The sequence below is a fragment of the Hirsutella rhossiliensis genome (genome assembly GCF_020360975.1).
Source record: "Hirsutella rhossiliensis strain HR02 chromosome Unknown scaffold00017, whole genome shotgun sequence".
Taxonomy (NCBI): domain Eukaryota; kingdom Fungi; phylum Ascomycota; class Sordariomycetes; order Hypocreales; family Ophiocordycipitaceae; genus Hirsutella; species Hirsutella rhossiliensis.
This window is the reverse complement of record NW_025408683.1, coordinates 798,321-816,356: the sequence shown is the minus strand read 5'-3', so window position 1 is coordinate 816,356 and position 18,036 is coordinate 798,321. Positions and strand designations below refer to the sequence as shown.

At 59.7% G+C, this 18,036-nt stretch overlaps 5 protein-coding genes across 5 annotated transcripts; 1 reads left to right on the top strand and 4 right to left on the bottom strand.

Moving 5' to 3' along the window:
• Positions 1-2,609: 2,609 nt before the first annotated feature.
• HRG_10822 (kinase) lies at positions 2,610-4,518 on the top strand (the record flags this gene model as incomplete). Its single annotated transcript, XM_044869292.1, has 3 exons — positions 2,610-2,721; positions 3,176-3,304; positions 3,347-4,518. 3 exons carry the CDS (start codon positions 2,610-2,612, stop codon positions 4,516-4,518), a joined length of 1,413 nt encoding a protein of 470 aa, XP_044715641.1.
• A 1,199-nt stretch (positions 4,519-5,717) lies between these two features.
• HRG_10821 (ADP-ribosylation factor family domain-containing protein) lies at positions 5,718-6,362 on the bottom strand (the record flags this gene model as incomplete). The annotated part of the gene is made up of 2 exons (XM_044869291.1): positions 5,718-6,028; positions 6,113-6,362. 2 exons carry the CDS (start codon positions 6,360-6,362, stop codon positions 5,718-5,720), a joined length of 561 nt encoding a protein of 186 aa, XP_044715640.1.
• A 1,395-nt stretch (positions 6,363-7,757) lies between these two features.
• HRG_10820 (SGF29 tudor-like domain-containing protein) lies at positions 7,758-8,936 on the bottom strand (the record flags this gene model as incomplete). The annotated part of the gene is made up of 1 exon (XM_044869290.1): positions 7,758-8,936. One exon carries the CDS (start codon positions 8,934-8,936, stop codon positions 7,758-7,760), a length of 1,179 nt encoding a protein of 392 aa, XP_044715639.1.
• A 920-nt stretch (positions 8,937-9,856) lies between these two features.
• HRG_10819 (phosphomannose isomerase type I domain-containing protein) lies at positions 9,857-11,262 on the bottom strand (the record flags this gene model as incomplete). Its single annotated transcript, XM_044869289.1, has 2 exons — positions 9,857-11,065; positions 11,119-11,262. 2 exons carry the CDS (start codon positions 11,260-11,262, stop codon positions 9,857-9,859), a joined length of 1,353 nt encoding a protein of 450 aa, XP_044715638.1.
• A 1,074-nt stretch (positions 11,263-12,336) lies between these two features.
• On the bottom strand, positions 12,337-14,130 carry HRG_10818 (uncharacterized protein; the record flags this gene model as incomplete). The annotated part of the gene is made up of 2 exons (XM_044869288.1): positions 12,337-13,596; positions 13,948-14,130. The coding sequence occupies 2 exons, from the start codon at positions 14,128-14,130 to the stop codon at positions 12,337-12,339; spliced, it is 1,443 nt and encodes a 480-aa protein (XP_044715637.1).
• Between the last annotated feature and the right edge of the window lie 3,906 nt (positions 14,131-18,036).

Sequence of the window (18,036 nt, the reverse complement as noted above, 5' to 3'; positions counted from 1 at the left end):
AACAAATATAAGATGCCACTGCTCGATATGATCGGCGTTGATGCCTGTCAGCGGTCATTCTGTATTGCCTTTGCCTTCCTCAGTGGTGAAGACGAAAATGACTATATCTGGGCACTGGACCAACTCCAATCGATATACGAGTTATATGACATTCGCCAGCCATCGGTTATCCTGACAGATCGCTGCCTCGCCTGCATAAACGCAATTTCCCGGTGCTTTCCTGCGTCCAAGTCTCTGCTTTGCATCTGGCATGCGAATAAGGCGGTGCTTAGCTATTGCAAACCAGCTTTCGACCGTGACGATGAGGACTCTAATAGTGATGAGAGGTGGGCTGAGTTCTTTGGGTATTGGCACTCAATCGTGGGCTCGAAAGATGAGAGACATTTGATCAACAAGTTGAAGAGCTCGAGAAGCGCTTTGTGCCACGATACGTCAAGGAGGTTAGCTACATACGGGAAACCTGGTTGGACCCGTATAAGGAAAAGCTCGTCAAGGCCTGGGTCGATCAATATGCTCACTTCGGCAATGTGGCTACTTCCGGGTGGAAGGCATCCACGCATTATTGAAGAGTCACCTTAAGAAGTCAACATTAGACCTCTTCGAGGCAACGAGGGCAATCAAGCAAGCTCTCCTCAACCAACTGGCCGAGCTACAAGCCAACCAAGCCAGGCAGCATATACGGATGCCAATTGAGCTCTCTGGAACCGTATATAGCACGGTACGTGGCTGGGTATCACACGAAGCCTTGCGACAGGTTGCAAAGCAACACAAGCGCCTCAACGAGAAAAACACCCCATCTTGCACAGGCAGCTTCACCAAGTCTCGCGGTCTCCCTTGTGCGCACGCATTACAGTCTCTCATAGTGGAAGATCTGCCCCTCCGGCTACAACATTTTCATACACATTGGCGCCTTCGACGGGATAACAAAGAGATTGGTCAGGTCCTCATAGAGCCTCGTCGGCGACTAGACCAACTTGTCGCCGCATCAAGGATATCACAGTCATCCACACAGCGCGAGCCAAGTGCATTTGAAGCCATAGAGTCAGATCTACGGCCAAAGGCGCCGCCTACATGCAGCAAATGCCACCAGCAAGGGCACATCATGACATCTCGCAATTGTCCTTTACGCTATAGCGACATACTGCAGCGGGCAGAGGCACGGGCGGCACAGACTGCAGAGACTGCAGCAATTGCAGGGACTGCACAGACTGCACAGACTGTACAGACGGTAGCAGTTCCAGAGACTGCGCAGACTGCAGCAGTCATGGAGAAAATGACAGTTGCAGTCACTACGGTCTCTACAGTCTCTACAGCAATTGCAGAGACTACAGAGACTACAGAGAATCTATTATATGATGACCCACGAGCCATCTATCAGAGGTATGTCAGGAAAGAGACTCTTGGTATAGAGCACAGCCTCGCGGCAGTCTCAAGACCAACCAGGCATACCGAAAGGCAATGGGCTTGCCATTGCGCTACAGCAAGACTGAATATGACTGGTGCCTCGACTGGAAGCAAATGTCAAGGAGCTGCGGCTCGAGGCAATGGACCAAGGTAGAGATGATGGCATACCTTGATTGGGATAAGGCAGAAGAAGAGCGATTAGATGCCCGGGTGGCCGAGGAAATTCAGGTGCAGCCTTTCTCACGAGAAAGAGGTACTGCAGGTATATGGGCTGACTGCGAGAGAGACTCAGAGGAACAGCAGGCATTTTATTCACATATATAAGTGGTGATGATGCCGGCGATGCGAAAATGTGAGGCAGATCGTGAGATCACCGACATGCACCGGCGTGTAGCACTGTAGCTGGCCAATTTTAAGGCGGTGAACTTCCCGCGCACCCTCCCTTGCCACGCAACAGCGGCGCCCTTTGCGTCACGTCAATCTACCAAATAGGGAAGGCTATGGGTTCGAACCTAAGGGATATCCTCCTTTGCAATTAATTGAAGCTATATGTATGCAGCAAGCATGCTGTATCGGTGAGGCCGACTGCGAGCGCAGTTGGCGGCGGCCCAAATGGCCTGCCAGGCTTACATAACAGGCGCGGACGTCCGCGCCGACTTTAAAGGCGCGGGGGTCCGCGCCTCTATTGGCTCCCCTCGCTTTAGCACGCATTTTCAAGGCAGACATGTGACTTGCTCGCTGTACCCCACAAAACAAGCCCAACCAGCCTCTAGGTAGTTACAGTGTGTACTTACAGTAGTAGGTATTAGCTAATTAACGGCCCATCAACCAAGGAAGAGGGACACAGAGAGAGACACAGAGAGAGACACAGAGAGACACACAGAGAGACACACAGAGAGAGACACAGAGAGAGGCGGCCGAGGGAGAGAGGGAGAGGGAGAGGGAGAGGGAGAAGGAGAGAGCCGATTTGAGTTTTCTGGCGCGCGCACTCGACAGCAGAGCCAGGAACTCTCTTCAGCTACTCTGCTGTCTCTTCATGACATATACATGCAAAGCGACTGCGTGTTTCATCCCGTCGCTGGCTCTCGGACGTCTGGTGGGAAAGGGGGGTGAATCTTCATCATCTCACCATCACTATCGGCCTCACCACCGCCTCTACATACATCTCCTCTGCTCTCTTCACCCCTGTCATCCCCCCGCACATCATGAGCCTGACGAATCCGCCGTCGGGGCCCGGTTCCGTGAGCGCTGGTGGAGCCAACAACAGCAGCAGCACCTCCAAGTCGCTCAAGCGGAGCGTGCAGGCGGCGTTTGCTGGTACGTTCCTTTTTTTTGGCCCGTTATCCAAAACGTCTCCTTTGTGCAGTACATAATCCCCAGCCTCGTGATCTATCTTGTCAATTTTTTCCCTTTCTCTTTCTTCCCTCCAGCACCCAAATGAGCGAGTGAGTGAGCGAGAGAGAGAGAGAGAGAGAGAGAGAGAGAGAGGAAGGAGGGGCGACAAACGGCCACTCGCTTCCTTCCTTGCTCCCCATCACTCTTCTTTCCCTCTCCTCTCTCCCCATCTCCTCTCTCCCCGTCTCCTCCTCCTTCCCCGTCTCCTCCTCCCTCACCGTCTCCTCCTCCAACCTCACTTCTGCATCGCTCCCCCATGGCACCGTCATCATTGCCGAGTCTCCCCCGACCACCATGCCGCTTCGCCTGCGCCAAGGCGGCCTCGCCCACCACAACAAGCCCTCGTCGTCGTCGGCTCACCGTCGCTCGCCCCCAGATCATCATGACCGCCCCCCCGGCTTCCAGCCCCGCGCCCGCGTCACCGACTGCTACCGCATCGTTGGCTTCATCAGCAGCGGCACCTACGGCCGCGTCTACAAGGCCGTCAGCCGCAGCCCCGCCTCGCGCAACCCCACGGCCGCCCCCTCCCCGTCCCCCGCCGGCGCAGAGGTGGCCATCAAGAAGTTCAAGCCCGACAAGGAGGGCGAGCAGGTCAGCTACACGGGCATCTCCCAGAGCGCCATTCGCGAAATGAGCCTCTGCAGCGAGCTGCGCCACGCAAACGTCATCCGCCTCGTCGAGATCCTGCTCGAGGACAAGTGCATTTTCATGGTCTTCGAGTACGCCGAGCACGATCTCCTGCAAATCATCCATCACCACACCCAGCAGCCGCGCCATCCCATCCCCCCCGCCACCGTCAAGAGCATCATGTTTCAGCTGCTCAACGGCTGCCAGTATCTCCACACAAACTGGGTCCTCCACCGCGACCTCAAGCCCGCAAACATCATGGTCACCTCGGCCGGCGAGGTCAAGATTGGCGACCTCGGCCTCGCCCGCCGCTTCGACAAGCCCCTGCACTCCCTCTTCAGCGGCGACAAGGTTGTCGTCACCATCTGGTACCGCGCCCCCGAGCTCATCCTCGGTTCCTACCACTACACGCCCGCCATCGACATGTGGGCCGTCGGCTGCATCTTTGCCGAGCTGCTCTCCCTCAGGCCAATCTTCAAGGGCGAGGAGGCCAAGATGGACAGCAAAAAGACAGTGCCCTTTCAGCGCAACCAGATGCAGAAGATTGTCGACATCATGGGCCTGCCCACCCACGACCGCTGGACCCTGCTGCCCACCATGCCCGAGTACGGCCAGCTCAGCACGCTCCAGGCCCCCGCCTCGCACCACCTCGGCCTGCACCCCCACCAGCAGCACCACGCCCACCATCACGCCCACCACCACCACCACTCGTCGTCGTCGGCACGCGCCGCCGCCGGCTCCAACCTCGAGCGCTGGTACTACAACACCATCTCAGGCGGCTCCTCGAGCGCCGCCTCGTCGTCGGTCCCGTCGCTGACGTCGCTCGGCGCCGAGGGCTACAAGCTGCTCGCCGGCCTGCTCGAGTACGACCCCGTCAAGCGCCTGACGGCCGCCCAAGCCTTGCAGGCCGTCTTCTTCAGCACGGGCGACCGCGTTAGCACAAATGCCTTTGAGGGCCTCAAGGTCGACTACCCGCACCGTCGCGTCAGCCAGGATGACAACGACATTCGCACCAGCAGCCTGCCCGGCACCAAGCGCAGTGGACTGCCCGACGACTCGCTGCTGCGGCCCTCGAAGAGGGTCAAGGAGTGATTGTTCCCGCCTCGTTTCTCATCACTATTTATTTCTGGGTCGCCATGTATATTGACTCTGGACATTGGCGCGGGTGCCTTGGTGTTTGACATTTACGGCATATACTGGGCGGGATCGGCGTTGGGAGTGCTTTGGTCTGGACAATAGTCTCGTGTTGGAGCGAAACAAGAGGGCTACTTTTCAGTGAGGCAAGCGAAGGGTTACCTTGGAGTGAGACAAAGAGAAGAGCTGCATTGGAGCAACAAGAACAGGCCCTCTTTGGCAAAAACAGGCGACGAACGCGCCGCGCCAGACGTTGGCCTAGTATTAGCATCTGAAGGTAAATAGAAAAAAAGTAGCTCCTCGCGCCTCTCCGTCAAAAACCGCTCTCTTCCGTCTACTTGCTCTCGCCTTCTCTTTATCTCCTCTTTATCTTTCCGCCTCTCTCTCGCTTGGTGCCTCGCCCTTTTTCGGAGACCACTACGCCTCCGGCACGCTGTCAAAATATCGTCCTCGCTTTCTTCCCCGCCGGGACGGGGGAGGGGGGCCTTTGAATGGCCTGCCTTGCCTGCTCTGCCTGACCTGACTCTCTGCGGGTATTTTCAGACCAAGGAAAAGGTTGGGGGGGGGGAGTGGGGGGGGGATTCAAACAAAAGGAAAAAGAAAGGGAAAACGGGGGAGGGTTGAAAAGGGGCGGCGGAATGGAGAAGGAGAGAGGAAAAGAGAAGACGAGGGGAGGGGGAACAGCGCTTGAGATGGCGGGATTTCCGTGCGAGACCGCGCCCACCCAACGGAGGCAGCCGCCGAGCATGCCTCTGAGCGGCGGAAGAAGCGCATGGTTGGTTTTTGTCCTTGGTCTCGATGCGGATGGGAGCAGCGGTGCCGTCGCAGGGTCGAGTATAGCGCCGAGGGGGGGCTGGAGAGGTGTGTCGCCAAGGAACCGCTTTGGGCCTGGACGGGCTGCGTCAGACGGGGCAACGTCTCGTCTGGTCCTTGATGCCTAACCGGCCGCGTCATTGGGAGAAGGGTCATCGCTTGGGTATCCCGTAACGGACTGGCGTTGCTCTCCCGGGATATATGGAGGGGAACGAGGGGGGGCAGGCTCGCAAGACGCTCCATGTCCCCTCGTGTCCCTTTTCCTTGCTTGTTTCGTCTATTTTTCAAATTCCCCTTATCTTTTCTCCTCCGTGCACGCCCGTGTCCCCCCGAACATCGCGGCGCTACTTCTTGACGGGCGTAGGCGGGGCCTTGACATTGTTGGACAGCCAGGCGAGGCCTTCGAGCAGGCCCTCGCCCGTGGTGGCGCAGCTGGGCACCACGTACCAGACCTTATCCTTGAGCTTGGATAGCTGCAGGGCCTCGGTCACCTCCTGGGGTTTCATGGCCTCCTTGAGGTCCTGCTTGTTGGCAAAGACGAGCAGTAGGCTGTCCTTCATCTCGCGGTCGTTGATGATGCGGTGCAGCTCCTGGCGGGCCTCGTCGATGCGGTTGCGGTCGGCCGAGTCGATGACGAAGATGAGGCCTTGGGTGCCTGGGGGTAGGAAACAGAGTTAGCCTCGCTTGTCACGCCAAACGGCACACGATTCTCGCACAAGGGGGGGAAGAGACGACGCACCGCTAAAATAATGCCTCCACAGAGGACGAATCTTGTCCTGGCCGCCGACATCCCAGACGTTGAATTTGACGTTCTTGTACGTGACCGTCTCGACGTTGAAGCCGACGGTGGGGATGGTGGTGACGTCCTGGCCGAGCTTGAGCTTGTAGAGGATGGTTGTCTTGCCGGCGGCGTCGAGCCCGAGCATGAGCAGGCGCATCTCCTTGGAGCCAAAGATTTTGCCCATGACCTTGGATAGCTGGCCACCCATGACTGCGGCTGAGGTCGTTGTCGACCCTTTTTCTCTCTGCGCGCGCGCGTGTGTGTGAGTATGCTTTGTATGTCTCTTTCCGCCTATCGACACGAAGCGACTGTGCGCGAGGGCGCGCTCGTCTGCGGACGGGGGGGAGGCGAGAGGAATCGCGCTCGCGGGTAATTCGTCACCCAAGATTGGTCGCTGTAGTTTTGGCAGCGCGGTGGCTGTACGGAACTCGATAGGGGGTCTCTCGAGGGATCAGACCAGGAGGAGTCACGGATTGGGGCGGGGACGAGGTAGATGGGAGGATAGAATGGCCGAGACGGCAAGCGGACGAGCAAAGTTGAGGGATCCTTCTTGTGAGGGAAAGGGGGTCGACGCGCGGCGAGTCGAGGCAGGCACGGACGGAACAGAGGTGCAAGCCAATGCGTGCGGGTGCGTGTGACGAGGAGGGATTTTCTCCGGTCGTGGTGGATGGTGGATGGTGATGGTATGGTGATGATGGCGGTGATGGTGGTGGTGGTGGTGGTGGTGGTGGTGGTTGATAGGAATTTCCAGGGGGGGCCAAGTGACCACGGGGTTCGGCCAGGGTACCTCGCCGAGTACAGCACCAAAATTCATGGATGGGCCCCGTGTGTTTCAGATGCGTCTGCGTTTGAGATGTCCTTCTTGCCTTGCGCAGCTTTTTTCTTCCTATCTTCGTCGTTTCCTGTCCTTTACATTTTGAGCTACCGAAACAAAAAGAACGAAAAAGCGCCCTTTCGAAATGGGCTGGTCTGGTCGTATGTAAGGTACGGGAAAAGGGAGGCATGCCAAGTGCCATGATCCCTACACAGGTACTCCGTACTGTACTTTGCGTACAGTACACTGGCGCTGTAGCAGCGGGAGCATGAGCCCTGTAGCGAATGGATGGGTACCTGCAGCCAGGGGCGCGTCTCCATTTCAGCCACTCGTGTCACACCCGAATCTAATCCCATCGCCATCAACGATACTCGGCACGGGCCAGACCAAGGCCCGTCATCAAGGGACGCTGTTCAGACTTGAAAGTGGAAATGCCAGTCAGTCAGTCTCGCAGCGTTCGACAGGGAGTCACGCCTCGTTCGACCCCTATCATATGCAACACGCGCGCCTCATCACGGTGCCTGGTCTGATGCAATGCCACCCGCTCATACATACAAGTACCGAGCACGCAGCTACTCAAGGCAATCAGGGTGCCTTTGCATATGCCCCTGTGCATCTGTAATTGGTTGCCGTCACCTCGCCGTCTCTATACTTGCACTGTACTCCCAACGCCCGCATGGCTTCTGCCGCCGACAACAGACCATCCCAATCCTGCAAGCAAGCCCCTTCATTTCAAGCAAAGGGGACGCTGAAAAGTAAAGAAAAAAGTAAGCAAAAAAAAGATCGACTTCACGCCCGGTATTCAATGACAAACCGCCGTTCCACCTGCTGCAGCGTCGTAGAGTCGTTTTCGCCCTCAAATTTGAGGTTGACGCGCCCGTCGCCGTCCATGCTGTGCACCTCGGCCTTGTAAAACGTCGTCGTGTTGGGGTACAGCGCAAGCACCACCTTGCCCGCCTCCCAGTCGCGCAGCGTCGCCGCCTGACTCTCGGCCGTAATCGCAATCATGTTGCTGGCGCTCGAGCGATACTCCTTTTGCTTGCTCTGGTCGTCAGGCTCAATGTCCAGCACCCGGTACCGCCGGCTCTTGCCCTCGCCTAGCACCTGCGCCACCTCACCCAAGATCCAGTCTGACGACGACTCGCCACTCGCCGCCTTAGGCTTGAACGCCACCGCGTCACCCTTGGAGAAGACCACCCGCGACCGGTTGTTGTTGTTGCCGCCGCTGCCCCCGGGCCCCTGCGGCTCCACGCTGTCTGCCTTGGGCGGCATGCTGTCGCGATCGCGGTTGCTCGACCGGTCGCCGTGCTTGCGCGTCGACGCCGACGAGCCGCCGCCACCCATGGGGCTCGGCACGGGCGAGTCGCCGCCGCCATCAAAGTCATAGAGCGATGCGGTCGCCGCCGTGGCCGCGGCGGCGCTGTCGCGGGCGGCGGCCCTCTTGCTGGGCCCCATCGACGTCGCGGCCGACGCCTCGGCCTGCTCCTTGGCCACGACGACGGCGCGCAGAATCTTCAGCTGCTCCGTGACGGCCTTGAGGCTGCTCATGTTGGCCTCGGAGAACTTGACGCCTTTGCGGCACAGCTGCTCCATCTGCTTGAGGGAGTCGGCGGGGACCTTGTCCGGGTCCGTGACGCCGACGCGCTTGTCGAGGTCGACGAGCTCGGCGAGGCTGTCGTTTTCGGCGTTGATGCCGGCGACAATCTCGGCCATCTGCAACTTGCAGGCGTCCCAGATCTGGGCCTCCTCGCCGTGCGAATTGTTGCCGTTGTTGCGGTTGGAGCCGCGGCCGCTGCGGTTGCGCTGAGACATGGCCTGGTCGTGGCGGGCGCTTGGCGTGGGGGGGTTGCTGCTGCCGCTACCGCTGTCAAGGCCTCCTCTGCGCGGCGGCGTCTGCTGAAAGTAGGGGCCCAGTTCCTCCTTGAGCTTGTCGAGCTCCCTGCGGAGCTGCTTGTGCCTGTCAGCCATGCCGCTTTGCCTGCCCCGCCTGCACGGTCCGGGTCTCGGAGGTGGTGGGAAAATCAAAACAGCGACAGAATTATGCGAGGCAATTCTCAAAGGATAAAAAAAAAAGAAAGGACGCACAAGCCGCAGAGGAGCCTCGGCCCTCAAGCCCGGGCGCCTGGCTCTTGCGATGGACGAGACATTTTCGGAAAGGGAATCACGGCCGAATACAATACGACTCTGGACAGGGGCAGCAAGTGCCAAGGCCATGGAGGGGAAGGAAGGAAGCAAGAGCAAGAGGATGGAGAAAAAGAAAGGAAGACGCAAGTCGAAGAGAAAAAGGAAATAATAAACAACTCACGTACTGATTGAGCCTGTAATGATGGTGAGGACGAGGGTGAGGGAGGAGGAAAGGGGGCGAGAGGGAGAGAAGCAGCGAGGGAGCGAGAGATGGTGCCCTCGAGCAGACGTCAACCCATTTTATATGTGAACCCACGACGCGAGGCTGCAGGTAAAAATGGCGGCGGCGGCGGCGGCGGCGGCAGCAGCTTTTCTGTTGGGGAGAGAAAATGTATAAAACCCTTTTGAAGCGCGCCGCCCCGGATTGTTGGCGGGACCAGATCAACAAGGAGGTTCTTGGTGGTTCATCCGAGACGAGCGCATCGACGCCCCGAGTGTCGGCAGAAAGACGTCGCGTGACCCGACTCGGCAGAATGCGGGCGGTGAGCCGGCGGCAGGTACATTTCACTGCCACAGGTACTTGATCGGAGCTATGAGAATGGTGGATGCGGCGGGTGCCCCAGTGTTGCATCATCTCGTCGTATGTACCTGAGGACCGTCGTCATGTGACTTGTAAGTCTGCCATCCATCCGACCTACTCTCGTCAGCCTCATTTTCCATCTGCCTCATCTCTTTGTATGGTTTCCACGGCCCGTCACACAATCCTACAGCCTCTGCCTGTCCGATGCGTCGTCCACCTCGCAAAATGCCTTGAAGGTCGTAAACTCGCCGTCGTCCCCCACCGCCCCGGCCTCGAGCACGCACTCGGCCGTCGACCCGACAAAAAACACGTGGCCCTCGCTCACGTCGAGCCTCGTCGTCCCCACCGCAATGGTGCCCTTTCCGCTCGTGCACATCACAATGCTCGGCCCGTCAATGGGCTCAAACGTTGCCTTGGCCCCCTCGCCCCGCAGCAGCGTCCGCACCACGGCGAACTCGTCAATTGGCGGGTCGTAGAGCACTACGGCCGACCCGGAGCTGTAGGCGATGCGGTTGAGCGTCGCGTAAGGATACGCCGTCGGGACCATCTTTTGCTCCTCAATCGGCGCGTAGTTGTACGTCAGCATGTCGACGAGCGTCGCCACGTCCTTGAACTTGGGCGTCAGCCCCGCCCGCACCACGTTGTCCGACGCAGCCATGCACTCCATGATGTCGCCCGACACGTAGGCATGGATGTCATCGGCCCCGAGGAAGAGCGCCTCGCCCGGCTGCAGCGTCACAAAGTTAAGCAAGAAGAGCACCGCTAGGCCAATGTCGTGCCCAAACTGCCCGTGCAGCCGCGTCACCAGCTCTGCCAGCGTCTCGCCCGCCGTTGACGCAACGCCGCCCCCCGCAAACTTGGCGCCCTCCGACTTGGCCAAGTCGACGAGCTGCGGCAGCTCGCGCTCGAGGCTCTCTGCCGACGACGACATGAGACCGCCAAACGCCGCCTTCAGCGCCGCCTTGCAGGCCTGCTTGTCCTCGCCGTTGTCCTTGGCGGCCGCCCGGGCGAGGCCGCTGGCCTTGTCCTCCCCTACCAGCCGTCTCAGGGGCGGCAGGGTGTCGAGGAAGTGGGCCACCTCTGCGAGAGGGCGAAAGCCGCACAAGCCCTCAAAGGGGGTGATGGCAATGGCCATTTCGGGCTTGTGGTTGTCGTCGGGGTAGTTTTGGGGGTCCCGGGCGTGCAACTGCTCGGCGAGCTTCTTGTTGGGGTGGGCCTGGATGGAGAGGGCCTTGTTGATGGAGAGGACCTTGAAGAGAAAGGGCAGCCTGTCGCCGTAGCGTGCCGAGACGGTGGTGGAGAGGAGGGCCTTGTTGCCTGTGAAGAGGTCGACGAGGGTGCGGCCGGTGGCGAGGTCCTTGGATGGGTTGGAGGGGTGTGTTCCCATCCACAGCTGCAGAAACGACGGTCAATCTTTCTCCCCGTCTCTGGAGGAAGCGCGCGTACCTCGGCGTAGGGCTTGCCCGGCTCTATCGACAGCGGCTCCGAGGGCGTGGCGGCGGCGAAGCGGGCGACGGCCGAGCCGGAGCCCTTTTTGCCCCATTCGTACGAGTTGACGCCGCACCCGAGGCGGAAGAGGGGGACCTGCATGGCGGGCGCTCGCTCTCTGGATGTTGATGGCTGCTCTATTCGGATATTTCGTTGGCGTCGAGGTTCTTCTCACCAGTTGATCAAGGACGAAGAGAGAGAGAATCGCCGTCTGTTGTTGATGGGAATTGGAGCTGTGCCGGCGGGAGAGGACGAGAGGTCTCGGGCAATGGAGGGTTGAGAATGGCCGTGGTTGTCCAGCTGGCTGAAGCTGGTGGTGACAGTTGAAGCTACTACCACCTACCCCGCTATGTGGAAATGACCCCGCCGCCACTGGCCGCTGCCGATTTCCCCACCGGCAGCGAGCTACCCTACACCCACGAGAGCTCCCACGAGAGCTCCCACGAGAGCTCCTCCAAAGCTTCATCTTGACCTTGACCAATCGCCCATTTTCGGCAGGACGACATCTACAGGACAGGCCCGGGAGACTGTGAATCGAATCTTGCAACAGAAGCCCTCAACTCAAGTGTCCAGATAAAAAGAGCTGCCCTCTTCCTCGGTGAAAACCAGTTTACCTCCTCTATCTCACCAGCCTCCTCACCTCCCCCCTCCCCTATCCCGTCCATCCACCCACCCCATCTCCCATCTCCCTCACTCATCATCGCCTCGCCCCGCCTCCCGCGTTGTTGGCACCCGCACCCGCCCTTGCAGACCGCCTTTCTCCCGCCTGAGCGTCACCGACGGGCACGTACATGACACCTCACGCCCCTTGCGGGTGGCTGCCGTGCCAGATCGGGACCGGAGCCTCGGCCTCGGCAAGACCCCCGTCCGTCCCGTCTGTCTGGGGTCCAACAGGAGGGGGCAGGTTTGCGTCCAACAGCCTTGAAGGCGGGCCGTCGAGGCTCCCGCCGACGTGCAGAGGACGATGGAAGAAGCATCAGACACGAAAAGAAGGAGATTGCAAATGCATGAAAAAAGGGAGAATAAACACACTCAAAAGACCTGGCGGTAGTCTCCGTAGAGGCCTGGACCGCAATAAAAAAGAAAAGGTCAAAAATAATGACATAAAAACCCCTTATCCCGTTGGCCCTCCCCCTTGTTGGCCCCGTCACCCTTGCCCTCCCGCCAACAACAGACTCAAGCCCGCATCTTGACCGACGACGGTGGCTGTCTGCCGTCCCCTGCAGCCCCTCCCTTGTCCGCGCCCGCATCTGCGGCAATGATGCACCCCTCGTGGGCGCTTCCGCTCTGCTGCTGCTGCTGCTGCTGCTGCCGGCGGTGGAAGATGTACGACGGTTGGCCGTTGTCGTGGGGGGGGGGCATTCTCGTCGAGCCGGAGTCGGCTGTCGAAGCGGACTGGTGAGGCTGGCGAGGACGTTGCGGGTGTTGGTTGTGATGGTGATGATGGTGTTGATGGTGTTGATGATGGTTGTTCTGGGGGAAAGCCGACTCCGAAAGCGCACTGTATCCCGTCTCAGGTCCCGACGACGCCCGCAGAGACCCCTCGGCGCCCGGCAACAGCCCTGACGACGCCGCCGTCACAAACACGTCGCCCGCCCGGCTCATCTGCCCGGCCATGCTCTGGCTTCCATACGGCAGCTGGGCGCTTTCGAAGCCGTGGTATCCGCCGCTCACCGCCGACGACGATGAAGACGACGAGTCCATCGCTGCTGCCGCCTGCTGCGGATTCCTCCTGTAGTCTGCCGATGCCGATGCCGCTGCCGCCGTGGCGCCGTCCGTCGAGTACGGCGAAGGCGGCGGCTGCGGACCGGGGCCGGGGCCGGGAACGGGCAGCCCTCGAGCTTCCCCGGGCATCCTATGCGTGCCGGTGCCGTTCAGCGAGCGAGACTGGCCCGGGCTGGCCAAGCTCTGAAACGCTAAACCCCCCGTATCCGCACCGGGCCGCTGCCGCATTCCCGCCACGGCGGCGGCGGCGGTCGACACGTTGCCGTACGCAAAGGGGCTCTCGGCATCCACGAACAGGAGCGGTCCGCCTGGCTGCTTCGCCGAAGGCGTGCCAGAGGCCAGGCGGTAAGGCGTCGCCAGGTAGGAAGTGTCGGCCACGGTCTGGAACGACGGCGGGCACATGGTGTAATCCACGCCTGGATCGTCGGCATACCCGCTGCCCCATCCCATGGTGGAAGCATGATAGTGCTTGCTGCCGCCGCCGCTGCTACTGTACGAGCTGGCCGCACAAGCGCCGCCTCCTCCACCAGCTCCACTGCCCGCTCCTCGGTAGCCAGACAAGGCCGTGTTCTCAGCAAGCCCCAAGCCGCCGTCCGTGTAGGCACTCAGGCTCAGAATCGGCACGGCCGAGGACCCGCGGGCCTGGACGAGGCGCGAGGCGTCGAGATTGTACGAAAAGTCTCCCTTGGCCGGAACTTCTTCAGATAAGACCTTAAAGGGGGGAGAGAGGTAAGCTTGTAATTCCTCACGGCGTCTTGTCCCGCCATAACGAGTGCAATGGAGATAAGGCAAGGAAAGGGTAAGCAAGGCATCGGACGCATACACGTAGGAACCGGCAAGACTCGGAGCCGGCATTTCTGCAGTTGACGCAGGGAATGCCGTTTCCTGCGTCTCCGCTGCATCGAATCTTTCTCTTGCGACAACGGCCACACTATCCTCGCCCACTTCCATTAGCTCCCGTCATCCATTTATCAGGGTTGGGCGTTCCAGAGGGGGAGGAAAGGGGGAGGGTCAAGCAACAGCGCAGCAAGACGACGCAAGCAAGACGGGATATCTTCTCACCGCAACAGAGATCCGCTTCCTCTGGGACGTCGTGTCATCCGCCCCGTCAGGCATCATGGCAGTGCAGTTCGGTTCGCGGTGCTCAATCGCCCTGCTGCGCTCCACGTACGACGGGAGATATGGTGTGCGCGGCTGGTATCGCCTGGCGGCCGCGCTCGTGGGGAAACAGGCCGTGGGGACCATGGTGGCGAAGTAAATGAAAAAAAGCTGTTGCCGGGTCGATAAATTTCGAGCCTTCGCCGCCCAAAGGCGTTTGCAGGGCGATGAGGCTGTGCGGGGGGTCAAGGGGACAGTGAAAGAGGACGAGGTAAAAAGGGGGGGCACGAGCTGAGGGCAAGCAGATCACCGATCAAAGCTCGATAAACAAAAGGCTCTTTCTCTCTCTCTCTTTTCTTATTTCCCCCCTCCCCTTTCCAAAGGCTCGTTCACTCCCGTCAACGGCGGGTTTTCCCTTTTCAAGCACGGGAAGGCGGACTTTAGTACTCGTTGTCTGCGTTTGCTTGCGAGCCCGCCAACTCTCTCTCCCGCCTTAATCGGTGAGGAGGGGGGTGGGGGGTGTTTATCAACTGACAGGTGTGTGTGGTGTCCATGTGTTGCCCTCACCAGAGACGAACCGTGTGTCCGCCGCAGGGCTGCTGCTGCTGACCAAACGACGAAAGGGGGGGGGGGGGTAGAAGTAGAAGAAGAAGAAGAAGAAGAAGAAGGTCCTCTGTTGCCTCGTCTGTGTGTGCCCCCACTCTCGCTGCTCTCTGCGCATACGAGTGGCGTGCCAGATTGGAAACGACAGGGGGAGGGGATCACCGCTGGGCTCCTCGCAGTCGATACTTGAGGAACCGGAGAGACGGGTGCTTGATAGACGTCAAAGGGGGGAAACGCAGAGAGAGGAGACGTACGGTCGGCTCAGGGCAGCATCTGGTAGCTCCGTCATGTCGTTGCACTTGCTCCCCCCCTCGTGTACGACTCTGGCCGCCCCCGACCTGAGCCTGTCCGTTGCAGTCAGTCCGATGCTCCGGCTCTGTTTGCATAGACATCTGCTTTCCCGCCACACCCCCCACCCCCCTGGCTCTGGCGCTTTGCCGGCGATTTGCAACGGTTCCCGTCTGTCGTCCGTCCTTCCTGTATCCCCCCCTCCCCAACTCTAGATTGGACAAAGAGACCGCCTGTAGATAAGCAAAAGTGACTGGGTGTCTGAGAAACGGTGCCAGCTCTCTGAACGTGCCTCCCGGTACACGGCATACGTCACTTGCCAGCTTCTTCTCCTTGCCCCGGGACCCCGACCCCCTTTGCTCACACCACGATTCACATCCGCCACCCTGCGATTGTAGCGGGGAGTTCACACATAGACACAGACACCCGTTGAGGGGGAGTAAGTATCCTCGTTGGTCCCCGAGGCCTTGTTGGAAGAGGAAAAGACGAAGAGGGGGGACGAACAGGCCATGGTCGTGTAACTGCAGGGAGACGAGGGTCCGGCGCATGGCATCCAGACATACAACGGACAGGGCAACTCGGCCGAGAAGATTGCTTGGACGTTGGATTCGGTTGACGCTTCATGCCGCCGGCCAATCTGATTAAAGTTCTCATCGTCTCAGACATTTTGAGACGGCGGCCCTGTCGAAACAACACACACGCGCACCCCTCCCCCCAGTCTCTCCCTCTCCCTCCCCCCACGACGATCTCTTCTCCTCTCTCGAGCGATTACCACAGCCGCAGTTCGCCGCGGCTGACTAGGAGCATATGCCCCCTCCCCCCCGGCTCCTCGCCTGAGCTGGTCGGCACTTCATTGGCCCTGACAATCATCACTCCACTCTCTGAAGCTCCGTGGCAATCATGGCTCCACCCTCCGAACCTCGGGCGGGTACACGCCTCATCCCGGCTGGGCACTTGTGGGAGACACCGCCTCGATCGTGTAGACTCGTCTGTTGTGCCTGGAGACGTCCTGCCTCCACTTCGGCCATGCCCTCCGACTCTCCTTCAGTCTCCTGCCTCGCCGCCGTCTGCTCGTTTCAGCATCACCACGAGTCCATAGAGTAAAGGCCAGTATCAAGATAAGCTCCAGCTTTCAGCACAGCTCGCCAACGGCCCATGTGAAGCCAGACGAGCAGGATGCAGCACACCACCCTCATCGTCATATGTATGACGGCCGGAGGATGCCCCTGTGGACTGCACGCCGTCGTACGAGATCGCGGCCCAAGCAACACACGCCACGCCCCCCTGCAAAGGTCCTGGCTGGACCTCCAAACGCACAAACGTCAACAGGTGTCATGCACCTCAGGGCTCGCTCGTCAGGGGAGGGGGGGTATGCAGCAGCAGATGCCTCCGCTACCTTTTGCCGTGTAACCGAGCCCAACAGTGTCGATTTCGTCAAGAAGAGGGGAGACGAGAAGACAAACCCCCGTGCGGATCTTCATGGGCTGCATCTATGGTGTGCGGCCAAACGCCCCGGCATGTCGGCGAGATAATAACCCCCCCAAGACGGGTATAAAAGGAAGAGGGTGGGTCATGTTGCTGAGTCGTTTACACGCTAAGTGGCGCATTCGTCGCCGAGCGGTCGGTGCGAGGTTGCAGATGGGACACGTGCTGCTCAGACAAACGGCGGAGGCTTTGCCCTCTCCTCCGTCAGGGCCAGCCTCCAAGCCCTGCCCCGGGAGGGACGTTGACAGCCGACTTGCACCGTGAGAGTCCTCTTTGTCGAGAGGATCAGCGGTGATGAGCCGCATGGGTAGAAACACGAGCGTCTTGCTCTCAGCGGCGACTCAGGTCTCTGCGAGTTGGTACCTAAGCCGGGTCTGAGATGCTTGGCTGCGCATCTTTCAGCCTCAAGTCCCTTCAGTGTTCTCTCGACGCTTAACTCCGACCAGCCCAGGGTCAAGACCCAGTAAGAAGAGGAAAAGGGCACACGGGGTTTGTCACCCCATGGCCTTGTTCGACGGCTAGCCCAAGCCCGACATCTCGCGGTCGTACAGGCGCAAAGGCGCCACCCAAGGTTGGCAGCTCGCTCACTCTGGCCCTGCCCTCGCGTGTAGCAAGGCGTGGTGCACTGATTTGACGCCACGAGTTACGCCAGGAGCAGCGAGTTGTTGCTGCGTCCGAATTCTGTCTCGACGCAATCTGGTGCGCAACACCAAAGGTGTTGTGCCCTCGCCGACGCGTGAAGGGCAAGCAGCCGCAAGGAACTACTGGCGCCATGTTGTAATTTTAGCATCGTCGTCGACCGATTACCGGTGGTGCTCCGTCAAACCGGACGCCAGACGCTTCTCGGCTCCAACACAGTGTCGTCACTGACGATACGGGCTGCAGGCCAAGCAGGCTAGCGAGCCCTGCTGCACGTTACTGAGTCCGCCACCTGAAGACGGAATTGGGCCCTGCAGCGATATCGCAGCCTTGGGTTGGAGGACCCCCATCCTTATCACTGGACAGCAAGGGGGGTGTGCTGTTGTTTATCCCTTGATGGTCGTTGGAACAGAGCGCTCGGTTGCCTATCCAGCGGCCCGTTGGTGCTTGGCTGTTGGCTCCGTCCGATGATGAGCATCAGCCACATAAGCTCAGACTCGTAGACGACCAGTGATCTCGTCAACGCGGCCCACAAGGCGCCTTACGCTAAGGATTGCCTGTTTGCCTGAGCACGTTCAACAAGACACCCGCCCCACGACGAGTCCTGTCGTGAGCGGCCTCACATCCTTGGGACGACTTGGACAACCGTCTCTTCAAGGCAGACAGACGGGTCTTGACATGGGAGGATGCTTGCCTGTAGGTGTCGAAAGCCCCGTCCGCCTTACAACTGTCTCACCTGCCGGTGAGAGCGACGCCATGCCCATCTTTTCAGCGACTCATCGGGTTGGGTCGCCCGGATCGACCAGTGGCAGCGTTGGGGTCTCTGCTCGCCTAGAGCACATAGTGGCTGGATATTGACCCTGCCCTGATCAATCACACCGCGCTTCTCGGAGCATCGGGAGGGACGCACTCGACATGACGCTTGCTGCGTAGTCGGGTAGCCAGCTAATGAATTTGCTTCTTGTTGGTGCCTCTGCCAACCCAGGCACGGCGTTTCGCCGCGTATGACCAGTGAGAAGTGTCGACGGCACTGTTCGT